This window comes from Halichoerus grypus, chromosome 12, assembly GCF_964656455.1.
Source record: "Halichoerus grypus chromosome 12, mHalGry1.hap1.1, whole genome shotgun sequence".
NCBI lineage: Eukaryota > Metazoa > Chordata > Mammalia > Carnivora > Phocidae > Halichoerus > Halichoerus grypus.
Window position 1 is genome coordinate 18,359,574 of NC_135723.1, and position 18,281 is coordinate 18,377,854.

Here is an 18,281-nt window from a genome sequence, read left to right on the forward strand (position 1 = left end):
TTGAAACTCCCTGAGGCCAAAGGTAAAAGAGAAGCTGAATCAGCTATGTAATCTTCATTTTCAGAAGGAAGAAAATCCATGAGTTTTCAGAGAACGTTCCATGTTCCCTGTGACCAAATGCTAAAGCACCTGTATCCGGGACTTCGTACGCCGAGCACTGAGAGACGTGGGGACCAATAGTCTTGTCATCCTGAAGTAGAGGCAGAAGGGCTTCCATATGGCTGCTCTTCCCTAAGTCAAGGACTGTCACACAGGACTGGCCCCCCAGGGTCTCCTCCTGTCACGGACTAGGGTTCAAGATGAATCCTGCCAAATCAGATGGCATACGCAGAGTGAGCTTTCCTGGGGCAAGGGGAAAGTCTCATCGGACCAGAGAGGGAGGGAGAGACGTGAAGGCCTGAGTTCTCCTGTCTCCCCACATCCCTCACGGCGGCTGTCAGCCAGGCCAGGCCTGCAGGATGAGCCTGTGACCCCAGGCAGGGACCCCTCCCCACTGCCTCTTCCCCTGTTATAGCTCAAACTGGGGCAGCCGGGTCACTGGCACGGCAAGCAGACTGCTTGGCCACCCGCTGGGTTTGCAGTTCCAGGGAGTTCTTGGTGAATGGCAGCTGCTTGGCCCACAGGGACCTTGGCCGGGAGCTGTCTGAGCTCTGCAGCTGGCAAATGGGACCATCGTGGCCTCATCCCCACGCCGATCCCCGAGTCCGCGCCCAGAGGCCTTTAAGACAGTCCCAGTCATTGCCCCGCAGGATTGTAAGGTCAAGCCAGGTGGAAATAACTGCCAAGAGAGACTGTGTGACATGGTTGAGGTACATAGGCGACTGGAGGGCCACTTTGACCCAGAGAGAATTTGGGGTCCCTAAAGAAATAATAATTGCTTGTCCCTCAAGGGGTATCCTGTAAGCATTCATTTTTCTCCGGCTTTTCTCTAGTTGTTGACAGTGTGAAATTGTACTTCTTCCAGGGGTCTCTGTTCCCCACTGAAAAGAAATGTCTCTGCTCTGAAAACAGGTTGAATAGTGGCTACAGCTGATTATCCTCAGAGAGGCTGCCTGGCAAAATTCAGAGCCAGGCTGTCTAGGTTCGAATCCTTACTCTTCCCTTTTCCAGCTTTTACGTGGTCTCTCTATCCCTCAGTTTACCTACCCGTAGGATGGGGATAGAACCTACAGACCTCGTAGGGTTGTCTGCAGGAATCTGACGTGTTTTAAGCAGCGTCCGGCACGTTGTGCACACTCACGTGGCAGCAGGTGCCGCTGGGCTGGTTAGACTCGGTGCGCTTATGCGGATGGAGACCGTGCACGAGGGCTTCCGGGGTGCCTGCCGACGACACCAAACTGCCCTCAGCGCTGGCTTCATACCTTCCTAGGTGCTTGACTCACTGCCTACAGCCCTGCTGTCGGATGACTGGGGCCTTGGGGATCTTCAAGGCAGGGGTGCCGCAGCCTCAGGGGGCTACAGGAGGTCCCTAGGGCGTCACCCCCCCACACACACACCCCCACCCTAGGGCCTGGTGTGGAGCTTTATGGATTGTTGGTGACGGCCGGCACAAATGGCCTGAAATGTGTCCACGATGACTAAAGAAAAGAAGTTATGGGATAATTTTATTTGATAAAATGTTTGAAATTAGAAAAATCCTTAACAGAGATAGATTTCATTTACAGAATAGATAATATAAAGACATTCTAAGAGGCACGGCTGGGTAGCCCAGTCTGTTAAGCATCTGCCTTCAGCTCAGGTCATGATCTCAGGGTCCTGGGATCGAGCCCCACATGGGCTTCCTACTGAGCGAAGAGTCTGCTTTTCCCTCTCCCTCTGTGATCTCTCTCGCTCTCCCTGTCTCTCAAATAAATAAATACAAATCTTAAAAAACAAACATTCTAAGATTAATCTGGATCCAGTGAGAACCAACCGCCTGTTGAGAGCACTCCTACTCTTGACATGAAACCTTTCATTCATGTGAGGAAGCGGCCGGTCTCTGGGTTGTGCAGGCCTCCTGTGTGGATGGGAATAATTAGGATGGGGCAAAGGAAAAGCCCAGGATACAGAGCTGTTTCACACGCTGCTGAATCATTTCTGCTCCTGACAGAGGTACTGCTCTGCCATCTTTCCTCTTGAGATTCAGCCCCTACGGCTGGGCCTGTCATCACCTTCTGTCCGTCAGAGCCCAAAGCCAAGGAGAGGTCAGTGGAAGTTCCCAGGTATTCCTGCAGCTGGTAGGTGACTGGTGGTGGGGTAGCTTTGCCTGCACGACCCTGTGAAATAGAGGGGGTGACCCCCAGATGTGTAATGTATTGGAAGGGACCTGGCACAGATCTCGATGGGATGTAAGGTAATAATTTCGTACATACAGGACATAATTGCCCTTTGAAAGTTGTGTAGACAGTGTTTGCATTTACCCATGTTAGGTTATAGCCCAAAGAGGGATTTTATTTAAAGTGAAAGCTGGAAGTTTTGACCAAGATAAGAATCTATTGGTTGTAACTGCCTGGAGGCTTCATTGTTGCTTTGATTTCAGCCTGTCCATCAGATGAGCTCTAAGAGGGGGGATTTGCTGAGCCCCCTTGCGGTCAGGTCACACCCACAGGCCACTGAACTGGAGGTCAAAGAAGGAGGTGAAGGGCAGGTCAGGCTGCCACAGTGTATAAGTTAGGGGTGTGTGCGTGTGTGTTTGTCTGTCTGTCTGTCTTCGGGCTGAAGGGGTGGGTTAAGAAATGGCTAAGAAGGGCGCCTGGGTGGCTCAGTTGGTTAAGCGACTGCCTTCGGCTCAGGTCATGATCCTGGAGTCCCTGGATCGAGTCCCGCATCGGGCTCCCTGCTCGGCAGGGAGTCTGCTTCTCCCTCTGACCCTCCCCCCTCTCATGTGCTTGCTCTCTCTCATTCTCTCTCTCTCAAATAAATAAATAAAAAAATCTTTAAAAAAAAAAAAAAAAAAGAAATGGCTAAGAAATCACCAGTTTAGGATGAATGCTATTACTGATTCTTCCGCTCTTCCGCTACGCTCCTGTAGTCTACCAACATGCTATTAAGGTTCTTCTACCAAATCGCCTCTTTCAGGATTGAACAATGTGAGATAACCATTGCTTTTTCTTCCTTTAGACCCCTGCTCTTCCAGACGAGCGAACATGTGGCCAGTAGCCCCGCCTTGGGGGACATTATTCCCTTCAGCATCATTATTCAGTTTTTGTTTACCAGAGCACCTGCTGAGCTGAAATCCCCTTTTCAGGTAATAAAGTAAAGCCAGAATCCTCTGATGAGTCCTCCCTCTTCAGTCTATAAATCCAGAGCCCCACTCACAGAATGGGTTCCTGGCCTTCTCTTGCCTTACTTAGTCATGAATCCCTCCCTGCCTTGGAAGTGAATGATTCAGGAAAGAAAATCCCCGCCACTCAGCCTCGACTCTCTCAGCAATGTAAAAATTACCTGAGGAAGCCGGAATTCACTCTTTAAGTATAATGGCACAAGTAATTTATGTTCAGAATGCTTTTTTGATGGAGGCCCCATTTCTTTTGCTGATCCACCTGCAATTGGCTAATCCAAAAAGTTCCTTGGGAGTCGAGAAGGTGCACCAAAGGCTTGCCACCTTCCTTCAGGCAGGTGTTTGGGTAATTTCATCTTGGGAATCCTTGAGATTTCTTGTGCCAGTATGTACTGTCCTTCATGGGAGAATGTGGATGCACCCTGTCTTCTCTAATTTGTGTTCTGACCCTGCAGAGGGCAGAATGGTCCCACGCACGCTTCTCCCAGTGGCTAGATGACCATCCATCTGAAAAGGACCGGCTCCTCCTCATCAGGTAAGGCCGAGTGTCCCTGGGCCACCTGCGTGTTGCAGCAGCTGGTGGGCTGGAGGCGGGGGCGCCGTGGAGGAGGAAGGAGCCGGGCGTGGGTGGGCGGGGACACACGGTGGCGCCGCCGTGCGGCGGGCCGCCTCAGTGCGCAGGTGCGCGCCTCCTGGCGCACCCGGCGCGATCCTTCCCTTCCACCTCTTCACGTCGCCTGGTGGGCTGCCCCGTGCCTGATGCAGACCTAGGAACTGTGCGGCCTGGGCTTGAAAACCAGGGCGGCCGACAGACTCCCTGCTGTAGGCCCCATTTTCCGCTTCGTGTTCCTGTGTTGCAGTCACTGAATTGGTGGAGCGCACATGTGAGTAAACTTTTAAAAATACCGAAACGTGACAGTTATTACAGAAAAGGACAAACCCAGCGGCCATTGAGATGCCACACGCCCTCCGGGAGCACCCGCCCAGTCCGCGGGCCCCGGGCAGCCCTCTTCCTCAGCCTGCTCCTCAGGAATTGCTCTCCCCCACGTCTCCAGCGACCTTCCAGCCACCAGACCCAAACGTGGCTGGGCTTGCCTTCCTCCTCCGCAGCTTTAGCGTTGCCCGCCACTTCCTTCTGTGGTGGTCCACGCTGTCGGACTGAAGACATTTGACCGATGCTCACTGTGCGCCAGGCCCTAAGGACGAGAGCAGACGGACAGGCGGCCCTGCCCTCCCGAGCTTCTGCCGCACATCTGTCCTCTCCCGTTCTCATCTCTCTGGCCGCGCCTGCTCGTTTGCTTTTTCTCAGTCTAGTGTGCAGAACTGTCTTCTGTCCCCTCCTCAAGTGCCATCATTTCCCACAGTTTGTGCCTGGCTCTTTTTCTTTCACATTCCGTGTATAATGGGTCCCCAGGTGAGCCCATCTAGACCCCTGACTCTGGTGATCTCTTCTGTCCTCATGGCTCCGAGGCCTGTGACTCACCTTGATTGCCCAGGGCCTCGGCCCAGCAAACTGGCTGTCATCTGTCACTCAACGTTCCCCACAGTTCTCACCCAAAAATGTTAAAAACAAATCCTCTTTCTTCTCAAATCTTCTTTCTCCCAGACTCCCCATCTTGGTTGGGGTGTCACCATCACATACCGGCCAAGCCAGAAAAACCTTTGCAACGTCATGCAACTCCTCAGTCACCCTCGTTCTCCAAATCTCAGTCCGTCATACTTCTTAAAGAGCTCCTGAAGCCGGGCGCGTGGGTGGCTCAGTTGGTTGGGTGACTGCCTTCGGCTCAGGTCATGATCCTGGAGTCCCTGGATCGAGTCCCGCATCGGGCTCCCTGCTTGGCAGGGAGTCTGCTTCTCCCTCTGACCCTCTCCCCTCTCATGTGCTCTCTCTCATTCTCTCTCTCTCAAATAAATAAATAAAATCTTAAAAAAAAAAAAAAGAGCTCCTGAAGCCATTCTCAGCCCTCCCAGGGGGTGCTAATGCTGTCGGTGTGGGGAGCACCGCACCGAGCAAGCCTTTGCTTGAGCTCAGTGCAGAGGGATGAGCTGGGTTCCCCAAAGCCAGATGGGGCTGTTGCGGCCAGGTGGTGCTCGACCATGCTTGCACAGGAGAATCCTTTGCAGAGCTTGGAAAAAGCCTGGTGTCCAGGCCACCCCCTCTCAACCACCTCCGAATCTCCAGGGCGGGGACCTGGCACTGGGATTTCCCAAAGCTTCCCGGGCAGTTCTGCAGCACGGCCAAGGCTGAGACTCCACCAAGAAGGAAGCTGGGAGGGGCCGTTGAGAAACACAAGTCCGTTGGCCTCTGGGAGGGACCCTGAGCCCTCAGGTGTGGTGCCCAGAGCCAGGGTGAGCCACTGGCCCTCTGGTGCCTGTGTGGGTAAGGAGCGGATTATCCCGGGCCCCTGCTCTTCTTTGCAGGTCTATTACTCTTCTGAGCTGTGAGTGTCTGGCTGAGAAATGGGACAGGATGCCAGAGGTGCCTCCCATCAGTTCCTGGGACCAGTTAGAGCTGCCCTCGGAGGGGCCTTTAGGGATGGATGAGAGGCTTGGCCTGGGGCTAACTCAGATCTGCGATGTCTTGGTGGCTTTTCTTTCCTGAGTCTCAACTCGCTTAGCTGCAGCACACTGGGTAATAGAGGATTCAGGACTCAGTTAATTGAACGGGGCTCATTTGTGTCTTCTTAGCAAGTTGGAATGAGCTCATCCACAACAGTTGTCCTGCTGTGGGCACATCACAAATCTGTTTGCTTTTGCTTCTCTTGAAAATGTCTCCTGAGTGATTTCATCAGTAGTGCTGTTGCTAAGCCTAAATTTAGCAACTGAAAATCAGGCTCAGAAATACTGTCATGCTTTTTAAATAAGGCCTATCCATCACACATGTCTGATATCAGAACCTCCAAGCCCCGGGCGGAAAACTGAGCCCTCCTTGGGGGATTCCAAAACACCGTGCTCCTGCTACAGCCCAGGCTGTTGGCAAGGAGAGAAGCTTTGTCCTAGAGAATGTTCTTTCTTATCTATTATTGCAAAACTAATTTGGTCCCTGCGTGCTGAAGCACCACTAGATGACCTTCTTTTCCCTGTAGATAAACCCAGGGTGAGCATTGCTCTTTAAATGTCAGTACGTTTGTTCTGACCTTTGGGGGAGACCCTGTCGTGTGCTCATCTGTCCCCCCCAGGACAGTATGCTAAGTTGTCATAAATAGGCCAAGTCAGGAGACTCGACTGCTGCTGAGTGAGTGGCAAACTGAACTCTCTTCTGCCTGCCTTTCTGTTTCTTTTCGACACCAGATGTTTCTCTGGAGCGTGCATGGATACTAGTCACGATCATGTTAAAATCAGAGGAATCACTGACTCGTGGGGCCAGGTGGTGTGAGTGGGAGCACACGGGGTTCCTCCGCCCGCACCAGGCAGGGGCGGCAGCCTGGGGGAGGGCCTGGGGCTCTGTGGGTGTTGAGTGAGTTTCCAGCAAAGAGGAGGACTGATTCTCAACTCTGCAGGGGGGCAGGTGTGGGCCTCAAGCTCTCCATCTCTGCTGTGGAGCGGCAGTCCTCCTCTGCTCCTCCTCAGCCTGTTTGCCTAGAACACCTTCTCACTGTCAGAAATGTTGACAAGCTCTGTTGGCCCACCCGTGCTTTTTATCTGTTCAATGATGGGACAGTCGTCGCTGTCAGGGGTGGCCGTGGGCCCTCTGTCCTCCCGCCATGGCCCAGGGCCCGCAGGCCGAGAACCATCCCAACTCCGCGGCCCTTCTGCTGAGTGGCAGGATCCCCATCGATGAGAGGAACATTTGGTCTCCCCTCCTGGTGTCCCTGTGGCACTGGCTACCTGCGGCCTGGGTGCCCAAGGCGGGACCAAGAGCGAGGACGGAGCCCGGGGGAGTCAGGGGCTTCCTTGTCTATGAAGGCATGTGGTGGATCTTTAAGTCATTTGTAGATTTCATACTAATGCCTGACAGAAATGGATTTTGTGTTCCATAAAAACCTCTACTTGGCTGCTTTAGATCACACTGAGCTGTGTTGCCGTGTTACCACCAGCCATTCCTCTACTAATTGTGCAATTCCTGTACTTTTTTTTTTTTTTTTCAATAAGGGTAACTTTAACAATCTGCTTATTTTGATGACAAACGAGACTTGAGACTAACTCTTATATAATGCTTGGCCTGACTTCCGAGAAAGCTGATGTTTTGATCAAGAAAATGAAGTTATTTAATAATTGCTTGAAAATCTTGCTCTGATTTTATGTGGGAGGGTAGCTTTAATCTGTTTTTCTCCCTCTAATTCTGATGGTGTTTTTCCTGAATACCAAAAACTAACCAAACTCATTTCTGAACTTTCTTCTACATATTGTGTAGTTTACGTAATGTCTTGTCCTTTTGAATGCGAATGAAACAAAGTTGATTTTTGTTCATTTCTTAGATAAAGTGGATCTAATTCATTCACTACAGAGTGACTGCAATCTCTCTGAATTTCAGTGTGTGATGTCTTAGACCACTGTGTAGACACACCACTGTCTCAAAGACAGTCGGAGCCCTTAGGGATTTCTCTTCCGTGTATGAGTCTTGCAGGGGCTACATTTTGGGAGTCAGGCAATGCCCAGGATGCCATAGCAACTTGAAAAGTATTACTAAAAGCAGCAAGATTTTTCATAAATCGCTTCATGAAGGTTCAGCTCTGACATGAACTAAGGCGTCTCATAAAACATTTTCTAAGACCATTAAGTTCCATTTTTCATGTCGGTGCTGCTTTTGTGGATCCTACAGTCCCGTTTCTCCTTTATTTGCTTCCTTCTGCACTGTTGTCATTACTTTTCATTATAGTTTATCTTCCTATATTTCTAATTCCTTTTTTAAAATTCACCGATCATACATTTGTCAAGCGCTACGTCCTGAGGCTGCAGAAAGGAACAAAACAGCCCTGACCCACCAAATGAAGTTACCTTCCTGAGAGGGAAGCTCACCGGGGCCGGATACTCGCAGTATAGTAGATTCTTACATGCGTGTGAGAACACGCGATGGAAACCTAAACAGCGTGCTGGCTTACAGGGACAGTCTGAGGCCGCCTGGAAGCCTGGTGGGGGGAGCAGTGTTTGAGCGCCTTGTGGGTCCAGAGATGTCCCTAGAAGAGCCCCAGGTGCTTCCCGGTACAGCCTTTTAATTCTCCTAACTGTGCATGTAGCTGTCCTTCCCATGTGGCCGAGGAGCGAACAGGCACAGCTCGGTGGCGGGGCAGAGCCTGCGTCCCACGTGGTGCACCGACAGTCGCCCCACCTTGAACAGAGCCTGGGGACTGCTGTCGGGAATCCCACAGGGCGGGGTCCCACCAAGCCACGGCTCCGGACACGGAAGGCTTAGACCTTTTCCACCATTTCTCGGGACTCCGAGGTGGTTTCTTCTGTGCTGCCTGGAGTTCGAAGAGGCTCCGTCAAAAAGAAGGCGTTAGAGCCGCCCCAGGAAAGCGCTCTGCGGGGAGGACGGCCCGGAAGAGCCCCCCCAGAATGAGAGAACGGAGAGAGACCCAGGAGCATGGGCTTCGGGAAGGAGGGGAGAGGCTGTGTGGTGGGAGAGAAACGGGCCTTTCGCAGCCCTCCCTTGTTGGGCAGATACAGCTTCATTTCCGAGCGAGGCTCACCGTGGGCCTCGGGGTCGGGCTCAGGGTCACAAGTGGGGGGAAGCTGCTCTGCACGTGTGTGGGTAACACGAACAATGGCAGCTAATGATTTGAAGGGCTTTTGGGCCCCAGCAAACTATCCGGAAGCCGGCAGCAGCACGGGCAGGGTTGCGGGAGGTCACGATGAAGCTGGTGCTCCGTGGGTTGCGAGCGTAGCCCCGGCCTCATGGGATAGCGCGTGGCCGGCGCGGGCAGCAGAGGCGGCGGCGGCGATGGGCGCCCCGCACGGCAGGAGTCCGACGGAAGCCAGCGGGAGAGGGCGGACTGGGGCTGGAAATGTGTGAGCAAGAGTCAAAGAGGACTTTAGGGAGAGACTTTGGGGAGGGGCGGGGGCCCTTTGTTGAAATAGGGGATGGTGGGCAGAACACTACCCGGAAGGGCTTTTCCCCCTAAGTTTCGTTTTTTTGATAGACTTTTTAAAATTTTTTAAATTTTATTTTTTTTAAAGACTTCTTCTTTGAGAGAGAGCGTGAGTTGGGGGAGGGGCAGAGAGAGAGGGAGAGGAGCAGACTTCCCACTGTGCACGGAGCCTGATGCAAGCAGGACTCGATCCCACAACCAGATCATGAGCTGAGCGGATATCGAGAGTCAGGCGCTTAACCGGTTGACTGAGCCCCCCAGGCGCCCAGATGGACTTTATATTTTAGAGCAGGTTTGGGCTCACAGCAGATTTGAGAAGGTACAGAGAGTTCCCAGCCACCTGCAGCGTCCCCCACGGGCGGTCCGTGGGTACAGTTGCTGAGCCCACCTTGCACATCATCGTGCCCCAGAGCCCCTGGTCTCCGTGAGGGTTCTCTCTCGGTGTCGTTCGTTCTCGGGGTTTTGGAGCGCCCTGTTTCTGACAGGCGAGTTTGAGGGGCACCTGGGAGAAGTCAGATAATGCTGCCCAGGACACAGGTGGAAACAAGTCAGGAGGGAGGTCAGGGCGGACAGGAGGGACCGGGCCTCAGTTATGCGTCCCAGCGGGGCCGTGAAGTGGCTGGCAGTGGGGAGAGCGCCCCAGAGCCAGCGATAATCAGCACATCTGACCAGGGGGTCAGTATGCGCAGCGTTTGGGAGCAAAAAAAAAAGAGACTGAGTATGTGAGCTGAGTAATGGTATTCTTAACTTGCGCCTTCCTGGAAGTGCTCTCATCTAATCTCAGTGTGAAACTTAAAAAAACCAGTAGGACTATGATGAAAATTTTGTTATACTTGGGGCATCAATAGACCAATAATGAAAATCTTTTAACCATTCTTTTTAGCTGCAGTTAAACATGATAGAACATTTAGAAAACTTTTTCCACAAAGGTCCAGATAGTGAGTATTTTAGGCTCTGCAGGCCGTATGGCCTCCGTGGGCCGTGTGGGCCCCTGTCGCCAGGAAGCGGCCGCACACAGCAGATGAGCACAGCGCTCCGTTTGGCCTGTGGGGCTCGTTTGTGGATTCAGGAGAACATCACAGTCATCAGTTTTCACGGGCTGGTGGCACGTCCTCGTGGCTAAATTCAGACCACCTCCTTATCACAGGCTTTGCTAAAACCCAGAGCCCAGCAGCAGTGCCGTCTCCTTGTGGGTTCACCTCTCCTCAAACCCAAGGGTGTTGAGCGCCGCCCAGGGGGACAGTGCGCGCGCCGGCCCCGTCCCACGGCGCCCCTGGGCCGGCCTTCCCGCGGTGCCGGGCTCCCCCTTGTGAGCTCTGTGAGAAAGCACAGGCTGCCTGCGCCTAGTCAGAAGCCTTGAACGCGGAGGGGAAGGCAAACGCCACGGTGCCTGACTGCACCATTAGACCGCCAAGTACAGTGCAGGCTGAACAGTGTTTATGGGGTTCCACAGTAACCATGGCAACGCCACCCCTGGCTGTTTGAAGGCTGTCACTTTGTCACTCAGCTTGTGGAACTGGCCACAGCAACGCCAGAAATGGGCTGCCTTTACATATTGGTACCCTCTAAGTGGTTTTATTTCCTTTATTAATTTTTTGACATTGTTTTCATTTTTGTTTTCAGGGGCGCTCTGGAAGCTTATGTTCAATCAGTGAGAAGTAGAGAAGGCAAAGAATTTGCACCAGTTTATCCCATAATGGTTCAACTGCTTCAGAAAGCCCTGTCTACTCTTCAGTAACAACGTGAAGTAGTTCTCAGTCTCCCTTTCGCGCGAACCCAAGGTTGGCAGTTAACCTAAGAAACACATACTCTAAAAACCAGCTACCATCCACTATTTTAAGAATGTAATCAACCTCTCTGTACTTCCTGTTGATCTTCTCCTTACCTCCTGAGCCTCTCTCCCTTAAGTAAAAATGTCAAAATAGATTCATCACTACCTTCAAACTCCGTGGACCTGATTTTTCCACAAAGATACCCAACTCTTTTTTCTTTCGGGATTTTTTTTTTTTAGGAGACTAGCTAAAATTTCTTTCTCATGAGTCCCCCTCTGTGTACACACACACCCTAAGTTCCCGTTGCTTTTTAAGGGCTCTGACCAAGTTATAAATACCCTGCTGCTCCCAATTAACCTTTGCCCTCACGAGGTAAGTGTGTAGCCCAGTGGTTTCCAAATTTGACTGCACATTAGGGTCACTGGTGGAAAGCTTTTGAAAATCCTGATGCCCAATGCGCACCCCGTGTTGACACATCTGGGGGTAGGGCCAGGCATCCATTTTTGAAAATATCCCCGGGTGTTTCCAGTATGCAGCAAAGTCTGGGAACCACCGGTATCTCCCAAAGCTAAGACGTAGGGTCGTATGTTGTTTAAGTATGTCTTACTGTATCTAATAAAGACAGAGCAAGGCTGTCTTTATCCTCTGTGTCATTCTATTAAAAGCAGACTTTGGGGGCTATTCAACTTTGTAGTGGAGATGTCAAGTTAAAAACAATTTTTAGTCTACAAAGATCTTTCACATAATCTAGATCCTTGTTGTTCCATTGCCCGTGAGCTGTCACCAACATACATTTTGTTTCTAATTTATGTTTGTTTGTTTAAAAAACCCCATCAGCAACTTCTTAATGTATTTTCCATGCCCCACACCTGTTGTTCAGACTCAGACATAAAGTTCAGTCAAGTTCAATCCGCAGAAGTCAGAGATAAACAATTTTTTTTTCATTTTATTTGAAATAATATACAAGAATATAGTGTGCAAAATTTAGGGGCAACATCATGAAGTGTAATGAACTGAAATCAATTTTACAGCTGTGATTCCTACCAGAAACACCACTTGGTAAGTAACATGAAAAGCCATGATTGTAGCTCAGAGCAGAAGCAGCTGTCTTGCCAACGTGTGTGCTCTCACCTCAGACAGCTGGAGGAGAAGTAAAGTGCACGTGTTGCACTGCAGGAAGTGCAAAGTCTGCCCCCACCATACACATAGGATGACAAACAAGATATTTAAGATATGTGGCTGAGGAGATACAGAACACGAAGTTAAAAAATACAATGGTGTCAACTGTTAATAGCACCATGACAGTGACTATATCCCAATGCTATTAACTAACTTGACCTGGGCCCGGGCGAGGCCTCCGCCGCAAGTCCTGCATGGGTGCTGCCGCCCGGTGCCAGTCTCGGCGTGCCCGGGGGACCCTGTGGCAGGCGGCAAGCGCGCACTGGGACGCTGACACCGGCCACGTGTTCAGGAGCTCCCGGGTTTGGCACAGATGCTGGGCCAATGCGGTGGTCGCTCAAGGAAAGGCCAGCTCCCGGCTCGGTTTCATTCCACTATGTGTACAATACAGATTAATAAGCAGTAAGGAGCCAATGTATAAACAGCAGTTACATATTTTTAAATTCCCCTTTTGTACAATTTAAAATAAAACATGTATACACTCTCCTCTCTTTCTACTGTACTTTAGCACCACAGGATATCAATTTTCAAGCCTATATTACCTGATAGACATATATGAAGTTTGGAAGAAAAATAAGGCAATTTGGTTTACAATGTTGATAGTTTTAGCTTACTTAATGCTCTAATGGAAAAAGCAAATCCTCACTCATATTATTAAATCATTTCAAGACTCAATGCTATCAGTATCTTATGGTCACACGAATTCAGGACAAATGGTGACACCTCGATCTTCTTAAGTCCCTCCGTCAACAGTGTTTATGCAACTACAGACTTAAGAACATACGCATCCTGGCTTAATGTTGCTGTGAGCCCTGTGGAGAGAAAATTAAAACAGCGAATGTTTACAAGTCAATACACAGTAATTCTACAAATGAAAGCTAAGATGAACAGAATGTTTATAAACTTACTATTTAAAAAAGATCACTTTCTCAAATGGGGCGATTTTTAAAAGTATGCTAACACCCAACAGCTCAAGCATCCAGAAAATGTATGAGAACAGTGACGAGATGGGTTAGGAGAGCAGCAAAGAAAGGGGATCTAGGCCAAGTCCTACCACACTCAAAACCATTGAGCCACCCTCTTCTACTGGAGTCTGGCTACCGTCTACTTCTTTACAAGAAATTCCTGATAAATGTAAGCGATTGTGAACTGCATGTTACTCTAAAAAGACATACGCATAAATCTAGAGAATAAATGTAAGGCATCCTTGGCCAGCCCTCCTGCTGCAAAGGACTGATGTCTTCCCTTCATTTTTAAACGGTACTTCAAACTGAGCTCACTCTGTTCTATCATGTGAAGTTTTCTTCAGAATTAATCAAAAAACTCGACTTAAAAGTTGCTAACCTAGTAATGGAAACGTTCTAAGAATCCATTCCATCCAAGGTTGTGTTTTTATGCTGTGAATTCATTTACAAGAGTATTCCTGGGCCTATTTCTTCTTCTTCCCGAGGTTTTTAATCTAGAAATTCTGTGCGAATGTCAGAAGGCCCCATGAAGGTTAATGTGCCCCATCCTCCTTAGCCCCTACCCATTTATGAAAAGAAAGGCTGCTGGGACACGTCACCCCAAGATCAGAAAGATTTTGTACCGTGCTATTGAGTTGGTTACACCCATTTTTCAACCCAACTAAAAATACTACCATTCCAAAATTATTTTTCCACCTCAACGTTTCTGGATAAACATTCTTCTTAAGCATGCCAGACACTTTTATTTTCCATGCTAAAAAAGTAAATGGCACTTCATAATTTAAATAAATAAATAAGGCAGCCTGTCTCATAGGGTGGTGTAAAAACATTATTAGGTTGTGAAGTATAAAAAGGCTGAAAGTATAAAAAGGCTGAAAAAGAGCCTCTATACCACCTTTTCAAGGTTATATAAGCATTGTTCCACACGCCAGTTCAGTTATGGGGAGAAGTCAAGATCTTTTTGAGCAACTAGTTGTTGAAACCTACTGAATTGGTTCTTTTCCTTTTCCAACAGTCAGGATTTAGGCGTTTTTGTTCTTCAGCCAAAGCCTTTGCTTCTAACGTATACATCCTTCTCTCTTCATTCTTCATTTTCTTCCACCTGTCGCCGAGGATCACGCTTATGGCTCTGTAAAATAAACATGCACACAATGCTGAAGGCCAGAATTTCTCGTAAGACGCATGTCCAGTGCTGCTACCTCAGGAAGAAATAGAAAGTTAAAAGAAAAAAGACAAGAATCTTGTCCAACAGAGAGAAGTGAAAAGGTCAAGGCTATCATAGTCATTTCCAGTAAAATCTCAAGTCCCATGGGCCCATTCATCATCATCTTGGCAGTTAAAGCCTCCTGGAATGGTGCCAATATTTCCAGTTGTCAGAGGACATCTAAAATGGCTAAAAATTCAGTGTCCTACAGAGCTTAAAGAAAAAGGTGAAGTATTTCAGAGACATGGTTTAAATTACCATTGGCTCTATCCTGGTACATCGGTTTCTCAAAGATGCTTAAGCTCAAGGCAGTGTTTGGTATCAGCAGCATAATGTATTAAAAGCTATTCTTGCTTTCTCTTTGTGCTCATAACCCATCAAACAGTTATGATCAAAGTTTCATTCATTCATGTAACCATAGTGAAAATGTGGTGGCATAAACTATGCGCACCGTACCGTTTCCCTCCTAAGACAAGGCCAGATAAATCCTAGATCACGTGATCTCTGTACTTGAAGAAATTGGATAAACTCAAAGGGAAAGAAGTCCGACTGGACAAAACACATCATGATAGAAATCTGAAGCTATTTCCTATTTATATTTGTTAATCTCCCAAAACCAGTGTAAGTCTCATCCAGAACATGCAGACAGAAACCATTTTCCTTCTGTGGAGAGCCTTTAACCATTAACTTCATGACACAAAGGTCACATACGCTGCACGAAGTAGATACGAGTGAGCTCAGTGCCTGATGTGGAAGCTAGAGCTGGGCTAGAACAGGAAGCACAGCTCTACTACTTAACGAGGAATTCAGTATGTAGTAAATACGGACAAGTGTGTATATATATATTTTTTCCAGTAAGTTGATGCAATTAAACATTGTACTGCATCTTCCTTTATAAAAATAAAACCCAGTTTTTATAGTCTCTGGGTTAAAGGTACCACGGTTGACACACTGACCAGTTAAATCGGTAAGAAACATTTAGGTATCAATTCCCAAATCAGAGGTGCATTTGGTTTGAGAAGTTTCGCTTTTTAAAATGTAAATACTTAAAATGTAAATACTTAAAAATTTAGCTCATGAGAAGAGACTGGTAGCTGCCAGAGGCTAGGGGTGGGGGGTGGATGAAATGGGTGAAGGGGGTCAAAAGGTACAAACTTTCAGTTATAAAATAAGTCACGGGGCCGTAAGGTGCTGCACAGTGACCACAGTTAGTACTGCTGTGCTGTGTGTCTGAAAGTTGTCAAGAGTAGCTCTTAAAAGTTCTCGTTACAAGAAAAATTTGTAACTGTGTGGTGATGGATGAGAACCAGACTTCCTGTGGCGATGGTTTCATGGTGCCTACAGCTATCAAAGCATTATGCTGACCTGAAACTATGTCCACTCCTTCTCCCTCTATATAGCAATTAAGCTCATGAGACATTCAAACTCGAGTTCAAAACTCAATTATTTTATGTGGATAATCATTTGACTTTTCTCATGATATCAAGGGAGAGAGTACTGATTGTCAGGAAACTGGGAAAACTGGAAGAAGTAATTTTAATACATGGAGAATTAGGCTGGTTTGAGAGGAAGTGAGTAGAGGATGCTAAGAGATGAGCTAAGAGTATAAGTAAACAGTAGAAAGGACTAGAGTCAGTTTTATCCCTGGGTTCTAACTGAGGACACCTCTATGTTTAGTCTTTGGCAGTTTATAGTGATTTCCACATTTGTCAAAAGACTACAAATGGCCACTGCCTGCACATTCCGTAGTATGACACAGTTGTGAGGACATCCTTGGGATCTGACACAAGAAACTTTTCTACGGAATAGTCAGTTGTTAGAATTGTGACTTCCAAGAGGCAAACAACATTTAATATTATTTTAGAAGGCAGATCTTTAGGTAACCTAAAGTCTCTCCAGGTGTTATAAAAATATTTACCCATGACCCTAAAAATTCCACTTAAACTTTTTAAAGTCAACCTAAGAAAACGAATTCAATAATAAAAGCTATTGGGGGGTGCCTGGGTGGTTCAGTAGGTTAAGAGTCTGCCTTCAGTTCAACTCGTGATCCTGGGGTCCTGGGATCGAGCACCGCATCAGGCTCCTTGCTCAGCAGGGAGCCTGCTTCTCCTTCTCCCTCTGCCCCTCTTCTCATGCTCTCTCTCTCTCACTCTCTCAAATAAGTCAATAAAATCTTTATAAATAGTAATAATAATGATGATAAAAGCTATTGGAGGATAAGTTTACTTAACTATCCCAGTTCCTGTGAAACTGCACTGGAGTGTTAATTATTAGAATCAGAAATACTCTTTTTACCTGTTATCTTTCCCTGGATACATCTGAGTATATTCAACTCTATATTTTTTGGCAAAAAGCATGAAGGCATTCATTGGTCTTTTGCACTTGTTAGGAGAAGTGGCGCTCACAGTCCCTGAGCTGTGGGTTTTGACAGCTTTAGCATACAAGGAATTGGAAGAGAGCTGTGATGATCCTGGTGAGCCACAGTTTTTACTGAGTCCAGATCTTGCAAAGTCTTGACCTCCAGGCCCTCCACAAGACAAAGATGCACGACGCTGACGAGCCATACTACTTAACACATAGACTGCAGAAGAATCCATAGGTGTGAAGTCATAGCTAAAAAAAAATTTATTAACATGGTTTTAATTCAGTTTGATTTGTAAAAACAGAATTTAAAAAAAACAAAAACAAAAACCTTAACACCTGATCGGAAACTTCAATGTATATAATGTTAACCAACCCTACTTTAATAACTTCACCATCAATAGTTGCTTATAAGCTGACAGCTTGTATATGCACTAAAATTATTTTTTTTAAAAATCTGCAGAGAATACAAAAGAAGAAAACTTCAAGCCCCCCACAAGAATGTTATAATCCACGCACTTTATTCATAGCAAGTACCTCCTCCAGATCCCATGCAACCCACTTAATTACTACTTTAGATTCACTTTTTGACAAATTTGATAATCTGATTTCTTGGCCGACAGAAGCCTAAAAACAGCTATAAAGTTAAAATGGAGCAGCAGGGCATATACCAGGCCTAAGTGCTACACAAGACCAAGTGTTGGGGAGGGACAGTCAAAAGTGGTTGAATACAGCTAAAGGAACTTAAAATTTTGTGTCTGTTTAGGTCAAAATAGTCATGTATACATCCATTGCCCCTAAAGGCCATCCATCTAGTAGAACACAGCTTCATAACTTAAAAGTAAGAACTCACACTGATCGGGCAAGGCCATATTTTGGTAAGTATATTCAGTTTACATGAGCATGGAAACAAGTTATCCGTATTCTCACTTTCCCAACAAGCTTGCTTAGTGAGTATCATTATCCTCTCTTTATATAAAGAAACAGGCCAAAAAAGGAGCAAGTACTATTCACCCAAGGCCCCACAGCTACTAGATCCAGCCCCAGATCTGTCCACCTCCAAACCCCTAGGTTTCCTCACCAAAACCACAGTGCTCTGTCTGCCTTGCCACTGGCTGACATCAAGGTGAACAAACAATAATCAGACTCACTGAAAATATTACCTCAAAAGTGGAGCTAATGTAGACGACAGCCTAAAGATTACACCTGTCAAAAGATTTCTTTGGTTCCAAATGTGTTAACACCTACTGCTTATACCTTTTATCTTAACAGAATACCTTGTATTCTAAATCTAGCCCCTACTCTCTCCCTGAAACAAATTCTGGCAATCTATCACAACAGGTTGATATTAGCTACAGGAATCAGATACAGTAAGTATCCGCCTAAAGGTAAAGCAACAGGGGATTACGAATTATCCCAGAGACGGGGATGGAGACAGCGAAGTGCATGAGGCCCGGACCATTCACTGCACACAATAAAAAAGACTTCTACCGATTATCAACCACACAACGT

General features: G+C 47.6%; 2 protein-coding genes across 3 annotated transcripts in view; one reads left to right on the forward strand and one right to left on the reverse strand.

Moving 5' to 3' along the window:
• Positions 1-11,701, forward strand: part of COG5 (component of oligomeric golgi complex 5) — a 304,245-nt gene extending 292,544 nt beyond the window's left edge. For both annotated transcript variants that reach the window (XM_036101377.2, XM_078060019.1), the window contains 3 exons: positions 3,100-3,226; positions 3,715-3,794; positions 10,912-11,701. In XM_036101377.2, the coding sequence (XP_035957270.2) occupies positions 3,100-3,226; positions 3,715-3,794; positions 10,912-11,026 (322 nt within the window). In that variant the 3' untranslated portion in view covers positions 11,027-11,701. The remainder of the gene's footprint in view (positions 1-3,099; positions 3,227-3,714; positions 3,795-10,911) is intronic.
• Positions 11,702-11,979: 278 nt separating this feature from the next.
• Positions 11,980-18,281, reverse strand: part of HBP1 (HMG-box transcription factor 1) — a 28,326-nt gene continuing 22,024 nt past the window's right edge. The window contains exons 9-11 of the mRNA XM_036101379.2: positions 16,704-17,021; positions 14,192-14,333; positions 11,980-13,051 (exon numbers count right to left, since the gene is read on the reverse strand). Coding sequence (XP_035957272.1) covers positions 13,034-13,051; positions 14,192-14,333; positions 16,704-17,021 — 478 coding nt within the window. The 3' untranslated portion in view covers positions 11,980-13,033. The remainder of the gene's footprint in view (positions 13,052-14,191; positions 14,334-16,703; positions 17,022-18,281) is intronic.